The sequence below is a fragment of the Diceros bicornis genome, chromosome 4 (genome assembly GCF_020826845.1).
Source record: "Diceros bicornis minor isolate mBicDic1 chromosome 4, mDicBic1.mat.cur, whole genome shotgun sequence".
Classification (NCBI taxonomy): domain Eukaryota; kingdom Metazoa; phylum Chordata; class Mammalia; order Perissodactyla; family Rhinocerotidae; genus Diceros; species Diceros bicornis.
The window spans coordinates 71,979,134-71,997,885 of record NC_080743.1 but is presented as its reverse complement, the minus strand read 5'-3'; the positions used below and the strand labels follow the sequence as shown (position 1 = coordinate 71,997,885).

Here is an 18,752-nt window from a genome sequence, read left to right as displayed (position 1 = left end):
TGTGTCTTAAGAGAGATGATAAACAAGATTTCCATCAGAGAAGCTTTGGCTGATTGACTTAAAAAGTTTTCTCATCCTATTTAAAGAGAAGAATCTGTGGGAAAAGATGATTTATTATATCTCAGAAAAAACTGTAAGGTTAAAAAAGCATTACTATTATGACACTGTACTGAAATGTAAGCTTTTTTCTTTTTGCCACTTCATGTTCTTCTTCGTTTTGCATATTCCTGTGTGATAGAGGAGAGGTAGAATTAAGTCACTAGCTTTGGGGACTCTCATCAAATTAGTTAACTTTTCTGGTCTTCAGTTTCAACTTTTATAAAATGGGGCTAATCACACCTTCTTCATACTGCTGTGGGGAGTGCCAAATGGGATGATCCATGTGAAAAGGTCTAGATGTGCAAGCATAAGGTGTCAGTGGTTGAGAACGGGCAAGTGTGTGGCTTGGGGTCTGTTTAATGAGAGAAACCAAGGTGGGAAGAACAAGATACATTCACTTATTAGTAACATTTTTGGCCCAGGATTTGATGGGGGGACAGGAAACAGTTGGAGTTGTTCTTGACTTGTCCTCTAGCTCTGTCCTCAGGGGATCACCAGTCTTAGAAAATCTTTCTGTGTTTGTGTCTTCGGTTTATCCAGGTAACGCCATGGTCTTTAAACCTTCTCCCTTCACGCCTGTGTCTGCACTGCTGCTGGCTGGAATCTATACCGAGGCTGGTGTGCCTCCTGGGCTCTTCAACGTGGTGCAAGGAGGGGCTGCCACAGGCCAGTTTCTGTGTCAGCATCATGATGTGGCCAAAGTCTCCTTCACTGGAAGTGTGCCCACTGGCACAAAGGTGAAGATAAACCCAGTATAGGTTAACACAAATGGCATCTAGATACGGCAGCGTCAGGCCTACCCAGAGTATGTGTTGGAGGCTTCTCTTCTGATCTTACCTAGCTTGTTCTGGGAGGGGTCTATAGGTATTATTGGGCAAAGGGCTGAAGTGTACTTTAAAAGTGTGAAGGGGGGAGGGGAACACACTGGGGATGATTGGCGCAGCAGACTGGTGTTAGGCCCGGTGGGGATGGAAGTCATCATTTCCTCCCTGTGTCTGAGAGTGCAGGGCCTGGGCGGCCACTTCTTTTGTTTGATGACTTACCTCATCTATAGCAGCCACCTCAGAAAGAAGAGTGTTTTCTCAGTTTATTTCAGATTCATTGTTTTGATCTTAATTTGTGCTCTGAGCACTGGCAGCCTTGAACACAGGAACAGTAATTCGAAAGAGTTTCTGCCCATGACTGTCAGGTGAATTGACAGTATTTTTAAAATGAATTCCCTCTTCAGAATGTCAAGTGCAGTTCTGTGGACTCTCTTCAGTGTCCCAGAAAAGAATATTTTAATTAATTAATTAATTAATTTTTTTTTTTTCTTATTTTTTTTCCCCCAAAGCCCCAGTAGATAGTTGTATATACGTCATAGCTGCACATCCTTCTAGTTGCTGTATGTGGGACGCGGCCTCAGCATGGCCGGAGAAGCGGTGCGTTGGTGCGTGCCCGGGATCCGAACCCGGGCTGCCAGCAGTGGAGCGCGTGCACTTAACCGCTAAGCCACGGGGCCGGCCCAAGAATATTTTAAATAGATGAAGGGCAGAGTGTATTGAGAAGAACAAGGCTTCATAATTCAAGATGACTGTGGAAGCTCAGGGTCTAGTTAACCTAGCATGTCATCTCATTTGTGTTAAACTTCTTCTGAATGCTTTTGTTCTTGTTCTATAAGATCATAGAGATGTCAGCTAAAGGAATCAAGCCTGTCACCTTGGAACTTGGAGGCAAATCTCCACTGATCATCTTCTCAGACTGTGATATGGAGAATGCTGTGAAGGGGGCACTGATGGCCAACTTCCTCACACAAGGCGAGGTGTGTACTTGTCTGGGGAAATAGTTTAAAAAGAATCTCCACCCATTCATCCAACAGCCTGTTTTAAAGCTTTTTATTTAGAAATAATTGCAGACTTATAGAAAAGTTGCACAAATAATACAGTGAATTCCCTTTGAACCTTTGAACCAGGTTCCTCAAATGTTAACATTTCATCACATTCACTTTGTCATTCTGTTTATCTGTCTATGTGTACACATGCATATTAAATTTTTTCTGAACTGTTTGAAAGTTGCAGGTGTAAGATTCCTAACCTTGAAATACTTATGTGTATTCCCTGAAAACAGGCGCATTCTCGTACATAAGCGCAATACACTCAGTAAAATCAATAACTTAACATAGTACTATTACTCAATCCACAGTCCTTATTCACATTTTCCTATTTGCTTGACTAATATCGTTTAGTAGAGAGAACGGTTTTTTTTTCTGGTCCGAGATCTAATCCAGGAAGATACAGTACATTTAGTGTCATGTCTCTTTAAATCTCTTTTACTCTGGAACAATTCTTCAGTCATTCTTATCTTTCAGAACCTTGACATTTTTGAAGAGTACAGGTCATTTATTTTGTGGAATATCCCTCATTTTGGGTCTGTCTGGTATTTCCTTTTGATTAGATTCAGGTTATGCATTTTTGGCAAAAACAGCACAAAAGCAGTGTTTTGTCCGTCTCAGCTGTGTTAACTTTGATCACTTGCTTAGGTTGTGTCTTGACTGCAAAGTTACTGTTTCTTCCTTTGTGGTTAATAAGTATCATGGAGATAGTGCGAGACTATCCTGTTCTCATCAAACTTTCACCCACCACTTTTAACATCCTTTGATGATTTTTGCTGGAAACAGTTTTTATTACGGTGGTCACCAAATGGTGATTTTCCAATTCTGTTATTCCTTCTACATTTATTTAGTTCACTATCTATTGTAAGAAAGAACTTTCCCTTCTCCCTGTTTGTTTTTCATTAGTTTATTTATGTCAGTATGGACCCATAGATTCCTATTTTATTCTGTGGGTTATAACCCATTACTATCATTATTTATTTTGATGCTCAAATAATTGCAGATTTTGCTAGTGGGAGCGCCTTTCTGTGACCTTTTGATGTATCGTTATTCTTTGAGCACTTTTTTACTTCCTGGCACATGTCTAGAACAGCAAGGTATTCTAGACACATCTTGTACTCTTCCTGGCCAAGCTCGGAATCAGCCATTTCTCTAAGGAGCCCTGGTTCCATTTGGTGGTAAACAGTATTTCACAACCAAGATCTGGGTGCCAGGTATATTCATTGCTACTGGGGTATCACTGCTTCTAGGCCCTCTCAAAGGCCAGAGCTAGGAAATACGTTTGCATATGTGTATGTACGTGGATAAACACACACACATACCCCCCCATACACATCTATTTCTGTATCTGTCTATATTAATAACCTCAAGTTCATACAGATATTTCCAATCATTCCAATACTACAGAGTTTATTTTAGCCTCCTCCCTTTCATGTTTATAATTTCCTTCTCTGACAGAAATTTGGCTTCCATTATCCACAATATATGTATTTAATTGCTCAATCCCATTTATAATAGTTTCAGATTTGTGAACCTACACCTCTGTGAAAAATAAGCCTTCTGACTAGAGTTCAAAGACTTTTCAGTTCTTTTTGTCTTTAGTCTGAGGGGTATACAGTCATACGTTGCTTAACGACGAGGATACGTTCTGAGAAATGCATCGTTAGGTGATTTCATCATTGTGTGAACATCATAGAGTGTACTTACACAAACCTAGATGGTGTAGCCTACTACACACCTAGGCTATATGGTACTAATCTTATGGGACCACTGTCGTATGTGCGGTCTGTCGTTGACCGAAACATCATCATGTGGTGAATGACTATAGTTAAAATTCTACGTTCATAAGTTACTTGGGTTAGTTCTTCTTTTGCCACCCCTGCAATATGGTTATGATATTCATTTTAAATAACAAATTTGTTTCTATGTGTATTTCATTTTGGGTTTATTTTCCCCCATCCTGGCTTATTTTAAAAATTTATTTATGTTGATTAGGTGAAATACTAACATGGTTCTAAATGTCAGAATTTTACAAAAAAGGCACACAGAAATGGCAGTCCTCCCCATTCCTTCTACCCCAATCCCATTCTCTTTCTTCTCACCATTCCTATCCACGTCCTGTACGTAGCCAACCTAATTTGTTTCTGATTTTCCTGCCTGAGTTTCTTTTTACACAAATGAGCAAGTACTTGTATATTTCTTATTTCCCCTCTTTCTTACTCACAAAAGATAGCTATTAGAGGCACTCTTTTGTGCTTTGCTTTCTTCACCTACTGTATCCTGTAAATCACTCCATTTCATTTCGTAGAAAACTTCTTCATTCTTTTTTACAGCTGCATGGTATAATTCATTGTGCAGCTGTTATAATTTATCCAACTACTCTTTTGTGTGGGCATTGAGGCTGTTTCCAGTATTTTGTGATTACAAACAGTGCTGCAGTGAATAACCTCATGCATGTGTATTTTCATATTGTTGGCGATATACTTTCAGAGTAAATTCCTAGAAGTGGTAAATGTATATGTAATTTTTTGTGGCCATTTTTTGTCGTAAAATATACATAACATAAAATTGGCCATGTTAACCATTTTTAAGTGTACAGTTCCGTGGTATTAAGTACATTCACATTGTTGTGCAGCCATCACTACCATACATCTCCAGAACTCTTCATCCTACAGGATCGAAACTCTGTACCCATTAAACAATAACCCCATTCTCCCTTTCTCCCAGTCGCTGGTAACCACTATTCTACTTTCTGTCTATATAAATTTGACTGTGCTAGGTACCTCATATAAGTGGAATAATACAGTGTTTGTCCTTTTGTGTCTGGCTTATTTCACTTAGCAGTATGTCTTTAAGGTCCATCTATGTTGTAGCATGTAGCAGAATTTCCTTCCGTTTTAAGACAGAATAGTATTCCGTTGTGTGTGTGTACTACATTTTCTTTATCCATTCATCCACCAGTGGGCATTTTAGGCTATTATATCTTTCAGCTATTGTGAATAATGCTGCTAGGAACATTGGGGTACAAATATCTGTTCAAGTCCCTGCTTTCACTACTTTGGGCTATATACCCAGAAGTGGAATTGCTAGATAATATGGTAATTCTATGTTTAATTTTTTAAAAAACTGCTGTACTGTTTTCTACAGCAGCTATATCATTTTACATTACCACCAGCAATGCACAAGGGTTCCTGTTTCTCCACATCCTTGCCAATATTTGTTATTTTCTGTTTTTTTGATAGTAGCTGTCATAGTGGATGTGAAATGGTGTCTCACTGTGGTTGTGATTTGTATTTCCCTAATGATTACTGACATTGAGTGCATATGTAATTTTGTAAGATTGTGCCAAATGCTCCTCCAAATGGGTTGGACCAATTTGTGTTCCTGCCTGTTAACAATATATGTGTGCCTATTTCCTCGCGAGGTAAGAAATGGTATTTCATTGTAGTTTTAATTTCAATTCTGTAATTATGAATGAGATTGAACATCTTTTCTAGGTGTAAGGACCACTTAACGTGTGTGTATGTATGTACATTGTCCATACTTTTTGTCCAGTTTTATATTGAACATCTGGTCATTTCTCTCAATTTTTTAAAGTTTTCTTTTTCTTGTTCACATATAGTAAAGTTCACTTTTTGATGTATTATACTATTATTTTTGGCTTTCCCTCTATTTTTAGAAGTTATTTAAATATTACTGATACTACCCTTTATCTGTGATGCACATTGCAAATATTTTCTTCCAGTTTGTCAATTGTCTTGGCTTCGTTTAGGGTGTTTTTGTCAGGCAAAAGATTTTTGATTTTATTTCGTCAAATTCATCAGTCTTTTTCTTTCATTGCATCTAGATTTTGAGTACTAGTTAGAAAACCTTTTCCTGCCCCTAGGTTATAGAGGAATTCATCTGTATTTTCTTTCGGTAATTGTATGGTTTGATATTCTGTATTGAGATGTCTGAAACATTTAGAGTTTATTCTTGTGTTTGATGTGAGATTTGTATCTTATTTTCCGCCAGTTGTTCTAGCACCATTTGTTACTAGTTCATCTTTGCTCCAGTGGTTTGAGATTCTACCTTAATCGTAAACTGAATGTCCATGAGTTCTTGGATCTATTTCTGGATTTTCTTTTCTTTTCTACTGTTCTGATAGCATTTGAACAGTATTTATGTTCATGTTTAGGAAAGGGTCTAAATAGTCATAATTTGTGATTTTAGAGACAGACATTGACTCTGAAGTGCTTCGGGTTTTTATTAGGCTCAAGCCGTCAGTTTTTAATCTATTTTTACGCTTCACTCCCCTCCCACTCTCACTTCCTACTCCTAAATATGCAGCCAAATTGAGCAGCTGATATGAGGAACTAGGAGAAGTCCTGTGGGTCATATGGATCTATTAATGGCCTTAAGAAAATTTAAACAAACAAAAAGATATAACTTTAATCTCAAAGGGCAGACAGTTTGTGATTGCAGAGTGGTATGTCCACAATTACACGTGTGGTCCTATTCAGTATGGGGATAATTTTGAGAAATGGGACTAACCTTTTAAAAAAGTATACTGTCTCTTTTAAATTTAAAGCTATTGGATTTTTCCCCCTTTCCCATTTTTCCTCCTTACACACATATAAATTTTTGTCTGTCCTTTAGGTTTGTTGTAATGGCACAAGGGTATTTGTGCAAAAGGAAATTCTTCATAAGTTCACGGAGGAAGTGGTGAAACAGACCCAAAGGATAAAAATTGGAGATCCCCTTCTGGAAGATACGAGGATGGGTCCCCTGATCAACCGACCACACCTGGAGCGAGTCCTTGGATTTATTAAAGTGGCAAAGGAGCAGGTGAGAAAGTGGAGATGGGATGGGGCGAGGAGCTGGGGTAAATCCTCCTAAGTTCCTTGCAGTACGCCCTTTTCATGTTAATATCTACTTGGCTCTCCGTGTGCTAAGCAGTGTTCTGCTTTATACTTGCACTGGAGAGACTAAATACAGTAGTTTCCCCTTATCCGCGGGGGATATGTTCTGAGACCCCCAGTGGATGCCTGAAACTGCGGATAGTATCAAACCCTATGAATGCTAAGTTTTTTTCCTATATATACCTGAGATGCAACAGCACAACTAGCATGAATTTCTTTTTCCGTTTTTATAATTTCGCAGATAGGACATTCGTTCTTACCATAGATCTTAGCAACGTCAGTATGTGATTTTTTTCTTTCCTTGTGAAGTCAAGAACTTTTACCTTTTCACTTAAAAGAAGCACCTCGTGGCTTCTCTTTGGTGTATCAGAATTTCCAGCATCACTACCTTTGTGCTTTGGGGCCATTATTAAGTAAAATAAGGGTTACTTGAACACAAGCACTGCGATACTGTGACAGTCGGTCTGATAACCGGGAGGGCTACTATGTGACTGATGAACAGGTAACATATACAGTGGATACTCTGGACAAAGGGATGATTCACGTCCTGGGTGGGATGGAGCAGGACTGTGTGAGATTTCATCATGCTGCTCGGAATGGTGTGCAATTTAAGACTTATGAATTATTTATTTCTGGAATTTTCTATTTAATATTTTCAGACCTCTGTTGACTGCGGGTAACTGAAATCAAGGAAAGTGAAACCACAGATAAGGGAGGACTGCTATATGCATTTGTTCAGGACACACTTAACATTTCAGAAATGCATTTGAGGGTTGTATGTTTAACATAAAATATACATCATATTTTTCTTACTGTTTTTGTTTTTTGACAGGGTGCTAAAGTGTTGTGTGGTGGAGACCTGTATGTACCTGAAGATCCCAAATTAAAGGATGGATATTACATGACACCTTGTATATTAAGTATGTCGTCCTCTTGTTTGCTTTTATTTTATTTATTTATTTATTTTTTGTGAGGCGATCAGCCCTGTGCTAACATCTGCCAATCCTCCTCTTTTTTGTTTTTTGGCTGAGGAAGACTGGCCTTGGGCTAACATCCATGCCCATCTTCCTCCACTTTATATGGGACGCTGCCACAGCATGGCTTGCCAAGCAGTGTGTCAGTGTGCACCCGGGATCCGAACTGGCAAATCCCGGGCCACCGAAGTGGAGCACGTGCACTTAACCGCTTGTGCCACTGGGCCGGCCCCTCTCTTGTTTGCTTTTAAACAGTTTGAATTAAATGTCAGATATGAAAGAATATTTATAAACTATGTATATGTGTAAAACAAGGGTTGGCAAACTGTGTGCCCCATTACCCAGATTTAAGAGGTAGAAATTACCTTCAAAGGTACCTCCATTACCTTTGAAACCTCCTATGTGCCCGCCCCTCCCCTTGGACGACAATGTGTGTTAGTTTACCTGGGACTCATTGGGTATTCACGTGTTTTTTTGGAAGCAAGGAGCTCAAAAAAATGAAAGTGCGTGTTTGATTAAAAATTAACACTGCTGGTCGAGCAGTGTAGTGGTTGGGTTTGCATGCTCCACTTCGGCGGCCCATGGTTCACGGGTTCGGACGCTGGGTGCAGGCCTACGTACCACTCATCAAGCCATGCTGTGGCGGTGTCCCACATACAAAGTGGAGGAAGATAGGCACAGATGTTAACTTAGGGCTAATCTTCCTCAGCAAAAAAAAAAAAAAAAAAAGAGAAGAGGAATATCGGCAAAGTCTGTTAGCTCAGGGCCAATCTTCCTCACCAGAAAAAAAAAATTGTCATGAATTTCATTTCTTAAGAAAGTTAGTAAAGAACGTGTTTTTCTTTGAGCTATAGGTCACCTATATAATAAAAATAATTTGTCAATGTTAATATTTTTAAAAATTATGTAATTTAATAATTTTTAGCACCTCCTTTCAATCTTAAAAATCTCCCAATTTGAACAATCAAGTATATGGTCATCCTTCTGTCCTCAAACGCGTTTGCTTCACTCCTACCTCAGGGGGGACTACTGTTCTAGACATGGTTGTTGTCATTCTCGTGCTTTTCTCCATCATTTTATAATGTATGTTAGTACCCCTATAAAATACTGTAGTTTTGTAGGCTTAAAAAACTATAGTTTTAAATTATACACTTATACTATAATATTTATAAAATTATTATAATTACTATTATAAAATTAAAACAATGGTTATTAATTATAGAAAAAAACTATATATAGGTTGAATTATGTTGTATAATTCCTTACACCTTATCTTATCGTGAAGGTAGATTTAGCTGATTTTTGTCCCTAAGCCGATAAATGTGTCAGTTTTCAACACTTGATATTTGATGCAGTTGGGCCTTTACCCCTTGCCAAGGAAAGATCCACTAAGGTTGAAAAGCCGAGAACCCACCACCCATACTATGGATTAGCTTGTAGTTACTAGATGAATAGGAAAGGTTACAATATATTTTTAAATAAAAAATATAGGTCAAACAATAATTATATCAAATTATCCTAAATCTATTAAAAATCAAATACGTGCATAGTAAAAAGAAAGAATGGAGCATGCACCATAATATTAATAGTAGATTTCACTGGATGCTGAGATTAAAGGTGATTTTTATTATACTTTGTGCATTTCTGAATATTACAGATTTTCTGCAGAGAACATGTATTTTACAATTAGGAAAACAAGTTATTTTTAAACAAGCTGTGACTTGAGGCAAAGAACAGAGAGCTAACCACCTTAACTTTCTTCTAGTGAGTCAAAGCCTGCTTTCTGGTCTATGGCATCAATATCACTTGGAAGACCTGTTAAAAAGGCACATTCCTGGTCCCTGCCCTAGACCCCTCAGTGTAACTCTCAGGGGATGGGACCAAGAGATCTGCATTTATTTATTTATTTATTTATTTGTTTGTTTGTTTGTTTATTTATTTATGAGGAAGATCAGCCCTGAGCTAACATCCATGCTAATCCTCCTCTTTTTGCTGAGGAAGACTGGCCCTGAGCTAACATCTATTGCCAATCCTCCTCCTTTTTTTTTTTTCTCCCCCCCCAAAGCCCCAGTAGATAGTTGTGTGTCATAGTTGCACATCCTTCTAGTTGCTGTATGTGGGACTGGCCTCAGCACAGCCGGAGAAGCAGTGCGTCGGTGCGCGCCCGGGATCTGAACCCGGGCCGCCAGTAGCGGAGCGCGCGCACTTAACCGCTAAGCCGCGGGGCCGGCCCGAGATCTGCATTTTAAAAGGTCCCCAATTCATTTTTATGCACATTAAAGTTTGGAAATGACTTCAGAGTCTAGATCTTTAGATCTTTCATTTAGTTGAAATTTGGGGCCTAAAATACAGTGAGTGTTCTGTGTCAGGCAGGAGCCTTTCCTGTTCTCATGTCTGCTGCTACTTTATCCCCTCGTCTCATTTGACTCTCCAACCTAGAACTCACTGCACACAGAGCCATATGGTATCATCAACTGGTATAAGATAATAAAATATTTTCGGGGACTAATTGGGTAATGAATTGTCTTGAGTAATTTAACATTCTGGCTAACGGTTTTCCTAAAAATTATATGTGGATTACTGGTTTTCAAAGAATTGGAACATAAGGCACTGTCCTTAAACACAACCTAAGAATTATTTAATATTAATTTAGGAATTAATTTATTAAATTTAATTTAGATGTCCCCAAATAACACACAGGTGACCAGTGTGCTATTCTTACTTTGTGTACACAAGCTCAAGAGATTTTAGACTCGTCATCTTGGTAAATATGTGGGTAGCTGGTGTGTAGACTTCAGCTAATATAGAGCTGGTGTTGACGGCAGGGTCTCAAGCTGTTTTTCTGCCTCCACGTTGTTTACGTGTATAACAACCTCACAGACAACGTGTCTCACTCCGTGCAGTGGTTGCCAGCTTTGAGATAAGCTGTCTTTCAGCTACGGTGCAAATAAATGCACCACTCCCTTGAGAATCACTGGGGCTCAGTATTGGACATCTACATATAAGAGCTTCTTTAGATACACATATTTTATTTTATTTTTTATAATTTTTTTATTATTATTATTTTTTTTCCCCCAAAGCCCCAGTAGATAGCTGCATGTCATAGTTGCACATCCCTCTAGCCGCTGCATGTGGGACGCGGCCTCAGCATGGCCAGAGAAGCGGTGCATCAGTGCGTGCCCGGGATCCGAACCCAGGCTGCCAGCAGCAGAGCGCGCGCACCTAACCGATAAGCCACGGGGCCGGCCCTAGATATACATATTTTAAAATGTCAAGTGTGAATTAAATCATTTTAGGGAATTAGCCACTTAAAGGAACTTAAGTACATTTTCGTAAAAAGTGAACACCCCCTCAATTATTTCTGTTTGTGTTTAAATATTGGATTTTCTTTTTTTATAATATTGTTTCTAATTCTAATCATATCACAGAGTTATTAAGAAAATGTGGAAAAGTGTAAAAATATTAATCGTGTAACATTTTAACAGAAATTGGGGCAATATCATATGCAGCTTGTATCTTTTTCAGTGAATGTTTTATCGTGAGCATTTACTTATTAAATTTTCTTCAAAAACATTACTTTTAGAGGCTTCGTAAAAGTTCATCATTGAGATATGTATGATTCATGTGATCATCCATTTATTTTGAATGTTTAGTTTGTTGCTGCTAGTTTTCACTATTATAGGTAGTTTTGTGATGCAAGTCCTTGTATATACATCCCTGTTTACCCTGTTAGCTATTTCCTTATGATAAATTCAGAAAAGTGGATTTAAGCCACAGAATGGCTATGGCTCTGTAATACATGTTAAATACATGTTAAATACATGTTAAATACATGTTAAATACATGTTAAATTGCCATGTAGAAAGGATATTCCAGTTTATATTCACACTGGCAATGTCATATGGACATTTCTTTAAAGCTGTGTGTTTCACTGTTTGCTATGAACAAGATGACATTTTCAAGTGCCAGGACGAATAATTCCTTCACTGATGTTTGGTTTTTTATGATGTTTGCAGCTAATTGCAGAGATGACATGACCTGTGTGAAAGAAGAGATCTTTGGACCAGTGATGTCCATTTTATCATTTGACACTGAAGCTGAGGTTCTGGAAAGAGCCAATGATACCACTTTTGGACTAGCAGCTGGTGTCTTCACCAGGTATGTGGGGAAGGACACCCCAAGCAGCTTTGAAGAAATGGGGCTGCAGGATCTGCTTGGATATTTAGTTTATCTGGTTCCCTCACTGGAGTTTGCCTCACTGCATTTTCTGTTTGCTTCAGTCAAGTCAGAAGATGCCAAAGTAGCATTTTCTAGTTAGCCCTGAATGGCCAGAGAACACTGCTATTGAGTTTAAATTGAAGTATAAACTTTATTGATGAAAATTCTACTTTTTTTCATTCTTCATTGGATAAATATTTAAGATTCTAATCTATGTAGAGTATCGAGTTGTTGCCTATTACAAACATACCTGGCAAGAAATTTAGAAACCTGTAAGCATATAAATACTGGGTAGTATTCTTCAAAAACTTGATTGTTAGTGGCGTTATAGTAGTTCTTAGTCGGAATGCATTATAACACATGTAGGCCTCTTATCTGTTGTTGTATATTTAGGGTGCTGTTTCCGATTTTAATTATTGTAAGTAATGTGTTTGTACATAAACTTTAACCACTATAATAAAAGCAGAAAGTGATTTGGGAGCGAAATTTCTTTGAAAATGATTGCAGATGGCTTGATTATTTATAAACTTGGATTAGTCTTTGGCTGTAGCAGGCAGTTTTCTAAGACTGCTTTACCCTTGGGATTATGCTGTTTCTTTGGTGATATACAGAGTTAAATTTTTTTGTAGTTTTGTGATCAGGAACCGGGGAAGGAAGACCCAAGCCTCCTTTAAGGACCTGATGTAGTAGCTTCTCAAAGATTGAGGAGCTGCTTTTTTTTTTTTTTAGTGGACTTTATTTTTCAGAGCAGTTTTAGGTTCACTGCAAAATCGAGGAGAAGGTACAGAGATTTCCCATATCCCCCCTGCCCCTACCCATGCATAGCCTCCCCTACTATCAACATCCCCCACCAGAGTGGTACATTTGTTGCAACTGATGACCTATATTGACACATCGTAACCACCCAAAGTGTATAGTTTATATCAGGGCTCACTCTTGGTGTTGCACATGCTGTGGGTTTGGACAAATGTATGAAATGTATCCACCATTATAGTGTCTTACAGAGTGGTTTCACTGCCCTAAAAATCCTCTGTGGGGAGCTGCTTTTTAGATTTGAGGATTGAATGGGTTGTCTCCGCTTTTGCTTTGCTTTACGACTGAAATACAGACAAAGGCCAGCACAAAGGAGGGTAACTCCCATACGCTGTTGCTGTTGTATTAAACAGCTTTGCTGGGATAATTTACATATCATACAATTCACCCATTTAAAGTGTACAATTCAGTGGTTTTTAGTATATTTACAGAGTTGTGCAGCTGGCAGCAAATCTAATTTTAGAACATTTTCATCATCTCAAGAACATTCACAGTCACTCCCCATTCTCTCCACCCCCAGTCCCTGGCAACCATTGATCTACCTTCTGTCTCTATAGATTTGCCTATTCTGAATATTTTATGTAAATGGAATCATACAGTATGTGACCTTTTGCAACTGGCTTCTTTCACTTAGCATAATGTTTTCAGGGTTCATTTATGTTGTAGTGTATCGGTACTTTACTCCTTTCTGTTACTGAGTAATATTTCATTGTATGAATAATACTACATTTCTGTCTGTTCACCTGTTGATAGACATTTGGGTTGTTTCTACTTTTTGGCTACACCTGTTGATAGACATTTGGATTGTTTCTACTTTTTGGCTATTATGAATACTGCTCTTGTGAGCGTTTGAGTGTAAGTCTTTATGTGGATATATGTTTCATTTCTGCTGGGTATATACCTAGGAGTGGAATTGCTGGATCTTATGGTAACTCTATGTTTTTTGTTTTTGTTTTTTTTTGTGAGGAAGATCTGCCCTGAGCTAACATCCGTGCCAGTCCTCCTCTTTTTGCTGAGGAGGATTGGCCCTGGGCTAACATCCTGTGCCCATCTTCCTCAACTTTATATGAGACACAGCATGGCTCGCCAAGTGGTGCGTTGGTGCGCGCCCGGGATCCGAACTGGCGAACCCTGGGCCCCAGAAGCGGAGAGCACGCACTTTACCGCTACGCCACCAGGCCAGTCCCAGTAACTTTGTGTTTAACTTTTTGAGGAACTGCTAAACTGTTTTCTAAAGTGGGAGCACCGTTTTACATTCCCACCAGCAATATCTGAGGGCTCCAGTTTTTCTGCATCCTAGCCAGCACTCGTTATTGTCTGTCCTTTTGAGTTTGGCCATCCTAGGGCGTGTGAAGTCGTGTCTCGTCGTTTTGGTTTGCATTTCTGTGAGTTCTGTTTTCATTTTCTTGATAGTCTCATTTGCAGCACAAATTTTTTTAATTTTGATAAAGTCTATTCTATTTTTTTCTTTTATCTGTTACTTTTGGTGTCATGTCTAAGAAGTCTTTGTCTAACCCAAGGTCATAAAGATTTATTCCTGTTTTCTTGGAAGAGTTTTATGGTTTTCACTCTGACATTTTAGGTCTGTGATCTGCTTGAGTTAATTTTTGTATATGGTGTAAGAGAGGGATCTTCCTTTGTTCTTTTGCATGTGGATATTTAGTTGTTCTAGCACTATTTGTTGAAAAGACTATTTTCCCCCATTAAATTTTTTTGGCATCCTATTACTGCTACTTATTTTGTGGATGCTTATTTTGTAGGGTGAGACTGTAAAACTCAAATTCTTATCTATTTTGCCTGGATGGCACAAGATTTTAAAACACATTTTGAAGAAATAAGAATTTGGCAATATTTTGAGACCCTTAGAACTGGCAGTCTAACTTTTCCTGTTAAAGCAGTAGCAAAAGAAACTATGAATAACCAACACAGTTGTTTTCCTTCATAGGGACATCCAGCGTGCTCATAGAGTGGCGGCTGAGCTTCAGGCTGGAACGTGCTTCATTAACAACTATAATGTCAGCCCAGTGGAGTTGCCTTTTGGTGGATATAAGAAATCAGGTGAGGAGATGGGAATTGTCAAAGCAAACCCGGGTCTCTGGCATTACTTGTCATAATTCAGTCCTTATAGACCAGGTTCCTAAACCTGTCTGTGTATCAGAATCACCTGGGGAAATAATATAGGTTCGTGGTCCTCCCCAGGCTCACTGCATCAGTCTCTGGGGGTGGAAGCCAAGCATCTTTTTTTTTTTCAAACGCTCTCCAGAAGGTTCTCATGTGTAGCCTGGCTTGTGAACTGCTGATATACACCTCAAAAAGGTTTATCTTGTGGGTCAGATTACTTTTTCTTCAGTCTGTGATCATTGTAAGCATAAAACCACTCCTGGAGGTTCCATACCAGGGTGCTCATCACCATCCACTGTGGAGTTTGTAGATTCAGTTGAGATGAAGTGTCTCTAAAGTAATATCTCAGAAAGGGTATATTAATTTGTTTTCTCTATTATGCCAAATTAGTAAAAATCCTTTAATCTAACATCCAACAATCAATTATAGTCATTATTATTACACTAGATGGCATGTAGGAATGTTTTCCCGAAGCCACTGCCCATTCATGTCATTCGTTCAGTAATGACAATCAGACATGTTACCAAAATATGGCAAATTTATAAGTCTAGCATATTAGGAGGAGACTTGAAGCATCAGGAATATAGCCATTACCTTGAGGTTCTTTCTTTGGAGTTTGTTGCCTGTCAGTATTCACTAATTTCTCATACTCTTCTGTATGGAAATTGGTTTGGACCTTGTAGAGGCACCATTCTAAGAGTCAGACCTTTCTTCGCAAATATTTGTGACCATCACGGTGTTGGCAAACGTATAAACCCTGATGAATGCTGATGAGATGGTGGGTGTTAATGTGGCAGTATTATCTGGTATATTGTTTAGCATTATCCTGGCATTCCCTAATCATACTCCACTGATCATCCTCGTCCCTGTTGGGTACCCAGAGGAGCTGTACACACAGGCCCAGATGCAGAGTGGGAACCAGGGCACTGTTCTATTAACACACAACCCTCAGTGCAGGGAATTTTTGTTGAGAATCTGCAGCTTAGGCCTCGGTGAGGCCTCCTCGGCCAGCTTCCCCTCCCTCAAATCTGAATCTTCAGGTCTGTGCTCACAGACATGGCTACACAGGATGAGAGAGAGACAGAAAGAAGACCAGACCTGCAGAGCGGTACCTGGCCTAATATGCCCAGCCAGCTCTGTGTCAGAGGACTTGGGAAGGAATAAAAGACAACGAGGCCTTGCCCGACCTTTGTGCCTGTCACCTTTTGAATGGTGCTCCTTAGGGGTATGCCTTTTTGGGGACTGGGCCTTGCCCTGAAGAGGCGGAGCCTACCTAGCCCTGGGGCAGGGTGCACGAGAGAGGCCAAGCATGAGATGCTGTCCTTTTAACATGTGACTAGCATTTGGGCAGTGTCTGGGACTTGGAGTAATCTCAGGGACCTGAACAGTGCCTCCTCCACATGAGCGGCAGGGTGTGAGTAGCAGGCTGCTCTTACAGGTTTAGTGTAAGACAAGCTTAATAAGCCTATTATGTAGAGTTAAGTTTTAAGTTAACACCAACTTTCAAAGGCATCAGGTTGATTGTTGTAGAGACTGCTTTAAAGCTTGATAAGAAAGTCTGGGGCCGGCGACATGGCTTAGCGGTTAAGTGCACGTGCTCTGCTGCTGGTGGCCCGGGTTCGGATCCCGGGTGCGCACCGACGCACGGCTTGTCCGGCCATGCTGAGGCCGCGTCCCACGTACAGCAACTAGAAGGATGTGCATCTATGACATACAACTCTCTACTGTGGCTTTCGGGGAAATAAATAAATAAATAAATAAAATTACAAAAGAAAGTCTGAACATGTTCAGACCTCAACCTAGAGTGGTAAATACCTGAAGTTAAGATTCATATTGCTAAGAAATGAGACCTGGATGTTTCCCTCTCCCTATCCCCAAGAGCCAGAGGGTCACTTTTCCCATTTCTAATTCCACAGATAATATATGCAATTGAGGCCTTTATCCCAAAACTTTTGGGTGCTGTGTTCTTCTCCAGCCCTGAGAAGCAAAGGCTGTCTTTGAAGATCATGGTGTTTTTTCAGACTATTGGCGGTGGTCGCTCATCCTGACCCCTTCTCTTCCTTTCAGGGTTTGGCAGAGAGAATGGCCGTGTCACAATCGAATATTACTCACAACTAAAGACTGTGTGCGTGGAGATGGGCGATGTGGAATCTGCTTTTTGAAAACGTGCAGTGGAGCCAGTCAACATGGCCAGGCTGTGGACTAATGAGAAGCAGCTCTCGACAGAGGCAGTGCCATTTAAAATCCATGCCATTTTAAATCCAGAATTTTGGTCAGTCAGATTAAGAGAATGGTTCAGTGTTATTCTTCATCGCTCAATCATCTTCCTAATTGAAAATGTGCATAAGTGCCTTTTAGATACTAATCAAGAAAGTTGTGATTTTCCTCAAAGCAAATTTCTGTGAAATCTTTAAGAGCCAGTAACACATTTCGGGAGGACAGAGAGAGGGACCGGGATTATACTTCTTCCACAGATTTGACCCACTGACGACATTCATTCTCTAGCTTCCTTGAGAGAACTTATTCCTTTAGAGGGTCCTGGTGGAATCAGGAGAGATGATTTCTGCTCCCTGACATTTTTTAAGCTCTCTCCCCTTGTCATTCCATTGAGAAAGCCGACTGTTGGGATAAGAGGGGATTAGATAGTGGACGGGGTCAGCTCTGTGTGAATGTTGACTTGTCAGAGTGAGCACTTGGTTTCCATCCAGTGCTGCGGGGGAGGAAGCCTGTCTCCAGTCCTTGAACCACAGCATGCTCTCTTGTGACAGAACAGTTACCTTTTAAATGTACACGTTATTTGTTGGCTACTGTAGTATACTGATATTAAATAAATCACAGTTAATCCTTTCAGTTTGATGTTTTGAAACTAAACACATCTCAAGGTTATAGTAGGACACAGGATAGGGCTGAAGTTAAACGTACAAGGCAGAGGACTTGACCTTCTTTGCAATAACTCCACAAGAGTGAGCTCTGGTTGCTGCCATGAACTTCTGATGGCGCATGTAAACATTTAGGCTCCATGTTCTTGCTCACCCTATAAGCACCCTGTCCTTGAGGAGCTGTCAGATCACGGTGACTTTTCAGACTGTTGCTGTGCTCCACACCCTGCCTCCTTCTCTTCCTTTCAGGGCAATGGTTTATATCAGTAGCCGTATTAGTCAAGGTTCTCCAGAGAAACAGAACCAATAGAATAGATAGATAGATAAATAGACAGACAGATAGATAGATGTGTCTAAGAAGAGATTGATTATAGGAATTGGCTCACGTGACTGTGGAGGCTGAGGCCAACAATCTGCCACCTGCACACTTGGAGACCACGGAAAGCTGGTAGTGTAATCCGGTCTGAGTCCGAAGGCCTGAGAACCAGGGAGCCGGTGGTGTAAGTCTGAGTCCTAGGGCCTAAGAACTAGGAGTGCTGATGTCCCAGAGCAGGTGAAGATGGATGTCTCAGCTCAAGGAGAGAGTGAATTCACCCTTCCCCTGCGTTTTTGTTCTATTTGGTCCCTGAACCAATTGTATGATGCCCATCCGCATTGGGAAGGGCTGTCTGCTTTCCTCAATTCACCAATTCAAATGCTAATGACTTGTGGAAACACCCTCACAGACACACCCAGAAATCATGTTTTACCAGCTATCTGGGCATCCCTTAGCCCAGTCAAGTTGACACATAAAATTAACCATCACAGAAGCTAATTTAGTAGTCAGCTATAAGGGTTGATTCTTGTTACTGGACCTACATCTATTTATGTATTATGT

General features: G+C 39.8%; 1 protein-coding gene across 2 annotated transcripts in view; it reads left to right on the top strand.

Annotated features, from left to right (window-relative positions):
- The window catches only part of ALDH9A1 (aldehyde dehydrogenase 9 family member A1), a 30,119-nt gene extending 12,273 nt beyond the window's left edge, over positions 1-17,846 (top strand). For both annotated transcript variants that reach the window (XM_058539720.1, XM_058539721.1), the window contains exons 5-11: positions 640-836; positions 1,760-1,900; positions 6,608-6,796; positions 7,703-7,790; positions 11,861-12,002; positions 14,821-14,933; positions 17,064-17,846. In XM_058539720.1, the coding sequence (XP_058395703.1) occupies positions 640-836; positions 1,760-1,900; positions 6,608-6,796; positions 7,703-7,790; positions 11,861-12,002; positions 14,821-14,933; positions 17,064-17,158 (965 nt within the window). In that variant the 3' untranslated portion in view covers positions 17,159-17,846. The remainder of the gene's footprint in view (positions 1-639; positions 837-1,759; positions 1,901-6,607; positions 6,797-7,702; positions 7,791-11,860; positions 12,003-14,820; positions 14,934-17,063) is intronic.
- Positions 17,847-18,752: the final 906 nt, after the last annotated feature.